The sequence below is a fragment of the Melopsittacus undulatus genome, chromosome 3 (genome assembly GCF_012275295.1).
Source record: "Melopsittacus undulatus isolate bMelUnd1 chromosome 3, bMelUnd1.mat.Z, whole genome shotgun sequence".
Classification (NCBI taxonomy): domain Eukaryota; kingdom Metazoa; phylum Chordata; class Aves; order Psittaciformes; family Psittaculidae; genus Melopsittacus; species Melopsittacus undulatus.
In genome coordinates, this window is record NC_047529.1 from 31,494,730 (window position 1) to 31,504,052 (window position 9,323).

The 9,323-nt window shown below is 41.0% G+C and overlaps 1 protein-coding gene across 2 annotated transcripts; it reads left to right on the forward strand.

Moving 5' to 3' along the window:
- Positions 1–1,212: 1,212 nt before the first annotated feature.
- Positions 1,213–8,936, forward strand: RNASEH1 (ribonuclease H1). 2 transcript variants are annotated; one of them, XM_031052609.1, is made up of 9 exons: positions 1,213–1,264; positions 1,370–1,422; positions 1,527–1,651; positions 2,813–3,007; positions 3,587–3,686; positions 4,158–4,212; positions 5,322–5,406; positions 6,443–6,567; positions 8,252–8,936. In XM_031052609.1, the coding sequence occupies exons 2-9, from the start codon at positions 1,373–1,375 to the stop codon at positions 8,330–8,332; spliced, it is 816 nt and encodes a 271-aa protein (XP_030908469.1). In that variant the 5' UTR covers positions 1,213–1,264; positions 1,370–1,372; the 3' UTR covers positions 8,333–8,936. The 2 variants fall into 2 exon arrangements, with proteins under 2 accessions (XP_030908469.1, NP_001272863.1); NM_001285934.1 differs by lacking the exon at positions 1,213–1,264 and having other exon boundaries at positions 1,313–1,422; positions 8,252–8,729.
- Positions 8,937–9,323: the final 387 nt, after the last annotated feature.

The following is a 9,323-nucleotide window of genomic DNA, read 5'->3' on the forward strand; positions in this document are numbered from 1 at the left end:
CATGATCTTAGGGCTTGGGCGCCCAGTCTGCCTCTCCCCAGCTTATCAGCAGGACCGATCATCTGCTTTTGTCATTAGAACTAGCATCTGCTTCTCCCCCTCCAGCAGTAATCAATGCCTTGGCAAGGTGGCAATGGCAAGTACTTAGGACAGACAATACTTCTATTTAAGCGAAGGAATTCCTTTAACCCCCTTGTACAATTTCTCTGTATTACCCCCCTGTACATTGGTTACCCGTGTATCAGGCAGAGAGCTGATTCACACAGAGTCAAAATGTTTAATTCATGTCTGTATAGAGATGGGTACTAGCTGGTAACTCCACAAAGCTAGCGCACCCTCAGTCTGCCAGCTATCTACTTTTTATGCATTTTAAACAGTGAAAGTCCTTTCTGTACATGTTAAAAGTCTGTATCTACAATCATTGGCTTTTACCTTCTCACGTATCTGTTTAAAGACAAAGTATATATTTATTTCACAATGCATGCTCCATGAATAAAGGTCTGCAGGCAAGGGCCTCTTATCTCTGGGAGTGTGATTTTTAGTATTGTAATGAAACAAGTTCTCTAAGAGCAGAGTTATCCTCTGTTTCGCTAGGCTTTTCAAAATTACTTCTGCCTTCCTAATCTTTCTGAAGTTAGCTGTGACTCTTAGATTTCATCTTGTTACTTAGATAGATGTTACTCTTAAGTAGATTTAGATTAGATATTGGAAAAAAAGTCTTCTCTCTGAGGGTGATGAGGCACTGGCGCAGGTTGCTCAAAGAAGTTGTGGCTGCCCAATCCTCAGCAGTGTTCAGGGCCAGGTTGGATGGGGCTTTGAGCAACCTGGTCTAGCGGAAGGCATCCCTGCCCATGCCAGGGAGGTTGGAACTGGATGGTCTTTAAGTTCCTTTTCAACCCAAACCTTTCTATGAGTCTTGTGATCCAGATGCTTCATTGCTTAGACTTCTATCACTCCTCAAGGTTTATGAGCTTGTAAGGAAACACTGTTTTTCCGTGATACATGCAATTATAAACTCAAGATTTTCAAGCTTTCCCACACATAGTCCTTTACAAACCTCAGCTTCCTCACTACCGGGTAGCAGCGGGAAGACAAATCCAGAACAAACAAAACTCAAGAGCAAGCCTCTCCCACCAGGTTTGTCCTTTCTCGCGGCCCGTAGGAAAGCCCTCAACGTCCCCTCTCTTCCGCTACCCTAGCGGCCATCACGCATGCGTAGGCAGAGGTGTTCGGGTGCGCTGTCCCTGTGCGGCGGAGAGCAGCGGTGTGTGGTGGCCGGGGGCGGGCCCGGGGGACCGGATGGCGGCGGCGCTACGCCATGTTGCGGTGGCTTGTGGCGGTGCTCAGTCACTCCTGTTTTGTTTCCAAGGACATGTTCTACGCGGTGCGCAGGGGCCGGCAGACAGGCGTTTACCGCACCTGGTAAGGGCCGCGGCAGCACAGGGAGCCGCAGCCAGGCCGGCCTCAGGCCCGTCCCACCCTCACCCTCGGGCCAGCTTCAGCCCCGTGCCCTCCCTGTGTTGCAGGGCTGAGTGTCAGGAGCAAGTGAACAAGTTCCCCTCCGCTAGCTTCAAGAAGTTCGCTACTGAGAAGGATGCCTGGGCCTTCGTGCGCTCCGACCTCCAGACGCAGCAGCAGCCTGAGCCGGCAGGTAGATTGTGCTTCCCTCGCCTTCCGCGTCTCCTCGTCCGGGTGGGAAGGGCGGCCCAACAGGGGTGGAAGGGGAGGAGAGGGAGACTCGGCCTGTCTGGCTTCAGCATGGACTCACTGTAAACAATGTTACACGTGGGTATCCTCTGGTGGACTCCTGGTAACTGACAGAGTGCCGTGGTGGTAAGTTCGGTGGTGGCCCTGCCCTCTGAACACAGTGATGGGTGTGTCTGTCCAATGGAAGGAATTCTGTGGGTGCTTGTATCTTCTGTAGGTATTTGTGCATTGCTTGTACTGTGTCTTACCTGTGGCTGTGTGTGTCTCCTCTTCAATTTGATCAAGGATCAAGAATGGTGTTTACTATAAAATGTTTTGCATAGTAGCTTGTGATGGTGTCAGTTAAGAGGCTAGCATTAGGTGATAATGATTCTTGTTTTTAGAAGCAGTTGTTTCAGGTAAGATTTGATGTTACATATGTGCCCAGGCAGCCAAGAAGGCCAATGGCATCCTCCCCTGTATCAGAAATAGTGTGGACAGCAGGGCTAGGGCAGTGATCACCCCCCCTGTACTGGACATTGGTGAGGCTGCAGCTCAAATATGATGTTCAGTTCTGGGCCCCTCACTACAAGAAAGACATTGAGGTACTGGAGCAGGTCCAGAGAAGGGCAGTGAAGCTGGTGAAGGGTTTGGAGCATAAGTTTTATGAGGAATGGCTGAGGGAACTGGGGTGGTTTAGCCTGGAAAAAAAAAAAGGCTCAGGGAGGACCTTATCCTTCTCTAGAATGACTTGAAAGGAGGTTGTAGTGAGGTGGGGTTTGGTCTCTTTTCTCAAGTAACAAGCAATAGGACAAGAGGTAAGGGCCTCAAGCTGAGCCAGGGGAGGTTTAGATTGGATATTAGGGAAAATCAACTCACTGAAAGTCAAGTATTGGAACAGGCTGCCCAGGAAAGTGGTGGAATCACCATTCCTGAAAGTGTTAAAAAACAGTGTAGATGAGGTCTTCAGTGACATTGTTTAGAGGTCGTCTTGGCAGTCCTGGGGTAAAGGTTGGACTTGATGATCTTAAAGGTCTTTTCCAACCTAGCTGATTCTGTGATTCTATGTAGTTAAACTTCTTCTCTCTCTCCTTTCTATTTTTCTTTCTCCATTTTTTTTTGGAAGGGGCACAGGGTCCTCCACCTGTAACACAGGAAAAAGATAGCCAGAGAGAGGAATCAGAAATAAATGCTTTGTGTTGCAATACGTGCAAAAGGCCATATGAACAGTCTACAGGCGAAGAACACATTGCAAAGCGTGCAAAACATGATGAAGTATACTCAGCGCCAACAGTCAGTGAAGATAAATTTTCATATATGGGTGAGGACTTTCATTATTCCTATAATTCTTTTAACTTCTTTGCACTCTTTGATAAGTAACAGGTGTAGTTATTAGACAGTTTTTAGGAAGGTTTGTATATGGCAACATGAGGCCCAGCCTAACATAGTTTCTTTTTAAGGTGGAAATGTGAGCCATAATATATTTGTTCACATTGCCTTTCACAGTAATTTTAGTTGGCTTTAACTGGTATCAGCATAGAGCTTAATGCGATCATCATGTGTGTCTGGATTACAGACTGTATTTAAATATACTGATGTAGCTGGGAAGTTTTAAGTTGACTGGAGAAGACGGGAACTGTAGTGAAAATACAGAAGTTGGGCAGAAGTGCTTCTTGAAGATGACTAAATTGACACCAGTCAAATTGGGGGTGTGAAGCTGCAGAGGGACTTCTGGTGTTCTGCATTATTAATTTACATTGCTTCTGTAGTGAAGCTTTTGAAGGATTCAGTGGGAGGGAAGTTTTGGGGATTAATCTGCTGGCAGACATTTCTTTTTGCTTAAAGAGTCTATGCCCTTGAAGGAGTACTTGAACTTCTGCTTTTGGTAATTATTTTGCAGGGGAGTTTGCAGTTGTTTATACAGATGGCTGTTGCTCAGGTAATGGACGTAGCAGGGCACGTGCTGGAATAGGTGTCTACTGGGGGCCAGGCCACCCTTTGTAAGTAGCTGGATAGATTTATTCTTTTTTCTTTATTTTTTTTAATATATTACTGTTTGGTGTGGATACAATTTACAATACTAGCCTCATTTTGAATATGAAACTGTGCTGTTGAGACTCATAATGACAGTGCTATGAGACAAGTGAGTTATTAAGGTGAAAAGAGAAATCAGCTTCTTTGGGAGGTAAGAATATAGGGAAAATCAACTTGAAATAATATGTTTAGGGAGTGGAGCTATAACTCACGTGATGCAGAAAGTTTTAAAATAAGTATAGGTGTGCACTGAATATGACATATTTAACTGCAGATTGATAACAGGTCCAAATATGCAGGTGGAAGTTAGAGCTAGGTTATTTATTCATCCTTCTTTATGAAATGTAGCTCTCATATTTATTCTTATAATGTGTGTTCATTATACACCATTCTGAAATTTGGGGGTAACTAATCTACTCTTCATTCCTTGGACACAGAAATACCAGTGAAAGACTTCCTGGACGGCAGACTAATCAAAGAGCAGAAATACATGTAAGTAGTAAATGTCTAAATTACTTCTACATATTAGACCACAGTAGTACACTCATGATTATTTCAGCTCTGACCTTCAGAAACAGTTACAAAGCTGTGAGAGAAGTACACAAAACATGAGGAGTTACGACTTGAAATAAATAATTCTCTTTGAGTTCTATTGATCTTTATTGTATTTTGAATGAGGTAGTTCACCTTAAGAATACCCAAATACCATCAGGCCAAGCACAGCTATTTAAAACAGTCTGGCATTTGGAAAGCCTGATTCTCAAATTTGTTTTGTATCGTTTGCATTTTTAGTGTGTGTATCTTGGATCTTAGGGTGAGTAGTGATTAGGAGGAGAATCTCTTCCCCTTCTTTGTCAGACCAGCCCCATCAGCATCTAGTAGACCTGGCTTCTCAAAGCAAGTCCTATGTTCTAAATAACCAAACCTCTGACTATGGCAGCACCCATACAGTAGTCTCAAGAGTATTGTATTCCTTAGATAAATGTAACAGTTCTAGGCTCACAGAAGCAACTTTTGTTACTTATGAAGTAAACTTTGTTGGCAACAGCAGATTTAGTCTTCCCTTCTCACCTCAATTCTGGTATTGCTGCTATCCTGCACTGTGTGTTTGGTGATGAACTGAAATGAAGAATTGATCTGCTTAAAAATGACAGGAAGCTCATTTTAGTGAGGGACAAGCAGAGGTGCTAGTGGTGTGCCGGGGGTCAAACTTGTCACTAGAGATCTTTTCAGCTCTACATCCAAACCTGGACACTTCTGCCTCTTACTGTATTTCAGAGAACAAAAAAAAACCCTACTCCAAAACCCACATCCCCCCCGCCCCAAACCTTTTAGGGGTTCCAGTCTGTTGGAACTGGTATGAATCCTTCCTCTTTGCCAGTGAAGCTTCAGTGGCTACCTGTTTGCCAGTTTCATTACGTAGTCATTAGCATGCATAATTTTGGGAACCTGTGCTCTAAAGTGTGTTGATACTCACTGATGGAGAGATTGCAGTAATATTCTTTGTAGTTCTGTGTTAGCAGCAGGTATTTTGCTGGTATTTTAATTACATGTGTTTAAAGTCCTGGTCTGAACTTTGATTCTGTTGAAATGTTCTTAAGGCAGCCTGCAAAGCAATAGAGCAAGCAAAGAGTCAAAACATCAAGAAACTAATTATCTACACTGATAGCAAGTTCACTATTAATGGTAAGTTAATGATGTTAGTTTTCCTGGTTCTTAAAGACATGCTGCATGTTTTATTACGTAAGGGCCACAGAATATGGGCTTGGGAAGAGGGATATACAGAAGAGAATGCATAACTTATTTCAACACTGAGGACTGCTTGGGGAAAGAATTCAGAATATTGCAGCATCTCCTGCTAACTGCATGAAATACAAGCAGAGACAAACTGTATGTTATAGTAAAGGCTGATAGAGGTAATTACAGGATTTTTGTCTTAAGGCATTCAGTATGACACAAAAGTCTAGAAGAAAGGCCATTCGTGTGTACTCTAGTAAGGATGTACTCAGGAAAGTCCTTGGAAGTTGGTGTAGTAACCCTGTAGGTGTTTTGCTCAGATTAGAGAGGCTGTTTTCATACACACTTGTGAAGTCCATTCAAGTTTCTTTGCTTTTTACATGTAGGCTACATTTCCAAACATTCAGGCTATATCTGTCTTCTTATTTAAGGAGTAATACTGTACATTTTTTGGCCAGCAAGGGATGACCAGAATGTTAAATATTGTTCTGTAGAAATCTGTATATATGGTCCTTTTCTGAAGGATTCTGTTTGGTGTGCAGAAGCCATAAGACAGGTGGTCATCTATTTTTCCTCTCTGCATGTGTCTCCTCAATTTCTCAAAATAAATAAAACTGTAGATCTGTTCTAGCTTACTGTAGCATCAGGCAATCCTGAGCTTCAATTTAGTGAAGTTCATGTTGTAATTTTGTGTGTAATGTGTACATAGGATTGTAGTGTTTTAATATCTGTTAGGGAAAACATGTTCTAGTAATGCAAATAATAATGGAAAAATACAAACCTGAAAGACAGTGGTAGAGAACGAGGAAAAGAATATCTTTTATCTCCAGTGTCTGCATGAGAATTTGTACAGTTAATGTCTTGTTAAAAGGCTCTTTACCCCATTTTGGAATCATAGAATGGCTTGGGTTGGAAGAGACCTTTAACATAATCATCATGCTGACTTCTTTAATAGCATTTTCATGGTGATGCCCCCTTTACATAGGTATTACGAGCTGGGTTGACAACTGGAAAACAAATGGCTGGAGGACAAGTGCAGGAAGAAGTGTAATAAATAAAGAAGATTTTGAAAGGCTTGCTAATTTATCAAAAGATATAGAAATTCAGTGGGTAAGCACCTGATTTCTTATTAATGACATCTTAAACCTGCTTCTTGTAAAAATTGACAAGTATGATTGTAACTAAAAATTTTATAGAGCGTAATACCGTACATCCATAAGTAAAACCATAAATACAGAGAAACTGCTGTTTTTAATTTAAAGCAAATAAGCAACATAACTAGACTCTTGGAACCAGGGTTTCATTTATTAAAATGCATGCTTGTATTTGTTTTCTGTCTGTTGTTACTACTTAGATGGTTACAATAATTACTTTTAGTTCATTAGTACTGTTAGTAGATGAGATTTCTATTCCTGGAAAACTAAGCTTAAAATACTACTGTCTTTTTGAGTCATAGCTGAATTTCTGGATTTGCTTTTCAGCACTCTTTAAGATGCTGGTTCATTGGTGCAGCTCAATCACATGGGTGTCTTTAAGATGGGAAAACTAAGAGACTATAATCCCAAGAAAACCAGCTCTAGTTCTCTGTACCATAACTGTGGGGTTTTTTCCATGAAAAGTGGGCATAAAGGTCTGTAAAATACCCATTGTTAAGTTTAGAATTGTTTTGCTTTCCAGTAAAGAAGTAAAAACAATAGGAATACAGGTATTCCTGATAAAACATTTTTCTGTAACCTCAGCACTAAACATTGTAGGGGATATCTACCCTCCCTTCTAAATGTTACTCTAATTGTGACGTAAACCCACTGATTATAGAATTAAATCTCTTTACCATTGACTTTTTGGCTGCTAATGGTATATTTATTGGGCTTCTGTCTTTACTCTGTACAAAACAGGATGAACTAGATCTTTAATGTGCACTTTTCCTATGAGAAATATATTACAGATATTCTGTCACTCATGTTGGTCTGTGTTCTAGAGCTGGTGACTCCAATTTAAAGGCTGACTAGAATTTTATATAATTACTCCTATTGTCTGTTGAGAAGGCTGTGCAAAAATTTAAAACTAAAAACAAAGTTCAACTGTCCTTCTAGTATTTACATTAAAAAAAAAAAAGTAGTGTTGCGTTGTGCATACTTTAACAGCTGAATCAAAACTTGCGAAGACTTTTATTTTGGGAAGAGTGATGTATAAATACATTTTATCATGGTAACCCCCCCTGCTCCAGCATGGAGTACTCTATGGGCTGCACATTGATATCTGCTCCATCATGGACCGATGGATCAGCATGGGCTCCACCCTTGCCTTTGACAAGGGTAGACTTAGGGCTGAAAGTGTTTTCAGTTGCTAATTGAAGGATGGGCAGTTCAATACATGAAAATTGGGAGATTCTTTTCATGCCCTGATCCTGTATTTGAGGCGAGTGCCATAACCACCAAAGCTAGTAGTGGCATAGGGGTCTCTGGCTTTCTGGGTAAAGGTTAATGTGGTTTAAGCACTGGATACAGATAAGTTTTCCTCTCTTCTCTGAAAGTGTGAATTTTGAGTTGGAGCTGTTGTCTGAATTTCTTAAAGGCTAGGCTAGCCTTATAGCCAGGTCACTACTTCCCAGAAAGATGACTTTCACAGTTTAGCAAGACTTTCCTGGAGGAAGCGAGATTGAATATTCCTGATAAGAACATGTAGGGACTAAATGGAAGAGGGGGTTTCTACTGTGAGTGAAAGTGTGTGGACTGATCAAATTCCGTGTGTGTACCTTTTTCTTGCATATCTAACACGCCTTTTGTCCTAACAGATGCATATTCCTGGTCATGCTGGCTTCCAAGGAAATGAAGAAGCTGATAGACTAGCAAGAGAAGGAGCTAGTAAACAATAGTCCTGATGTACAGAGACTAGAGACTCACAGTGGGAGGGAAAGGGCCAACATCACAGTGACAACTTGAATGGCTGCGATTGTTTCAGAGTTGATCTTTGAAGTGTACTTCTTTCTGGCCTGAAGTATTAAACATGTACCAACTTCACTGGAGAAAACCCTCACATTTTCTTTTATAGCATTTGTTTTACAAGCAAATTTTTTATATTTTTTGTTTAATCTGATGATACAAAGTGCTTGCTTTTGTCCCATCTTACTGAAGGGCCTCAAGTCAGTAGTTTTAATTGTCTTGCAGACTTCTGAATTCACTGTAAAGACAGACTTCGGAAGAAGTAATATTGAATCTTCATCTTGTGTTCTGTATTTTTCTCTTGATGAAATAAATTATTTTGTTGTACAGAGATATATATTAGCAGTCCAAAATAGTTGGGGGAGGGGACCTAGCACAGAGATCTCTGTTGGTATGCTTTGGCATTTTGGCAGTAGCAGGTGGGCTTGTAACACTCACCTGTGCCACACAGCATCATCAGCTACAGTGCCTGAGATTTCTTTATAATTTTACTTACTTTGCAAGGCAGTATGAATAAAGTAAAAAGCCAGGTCTTCAGAGAACTTGAATGGTGAATTTTTTACAGTTTTCACTAGCTGCTTAATGTCCAAACTCGTTGTTTCTGGCCTCCTATTTTCATTAAGTGTTTTTTGATGCATACTGGTTCACATTAGCATTGTTAGTTCCTTTTCACTGTTTTCCCAATGGTAATAAATAATTGGCCATTTTATCTGAAATGGAACTAGAAGGTGATCAGCTTCTCCAGGTCTTCCAGATGTCAAGTGTTTGGCTTAATTTTTTCCAGTCAATGATGAGATTAATGGAATGGCTAATGTACAGTTGTGCAGTTGAATTAGAGAATCATTACCAGTAATCAACATAGTTTTATTTTCTATGCATATACATGAGCAGAGCAAGCAGGCTTGGTATGTTATCTTTGTCAAC

Excerpts from the sequence above, each read along its gene's own strand:
- RNASEH1 (NM_001285934.1), top strand. The coding sequence starts at position 1,319 with ATGTTGCGGTGGCTTGTGGCGGTGCTCAGTCACTCCTGTTTTGTTTCC. Across the intron at positions 1,423-1,526 it reads ACAGGCGTTTACCGCACCTG|GGCTGAGTGTCAGGAGCAAG; the intron begins GTAAGGGCCGCG and ends CCTGTGTTGCAG. Across the intron at positions 3,008-3,586 it reads AGATAAATTTTCATATATGG|GGGAGTTTGCAGTTGTTTAT; the intron begins GTGAGGACTTTC and ends ATTATTTTGCAG.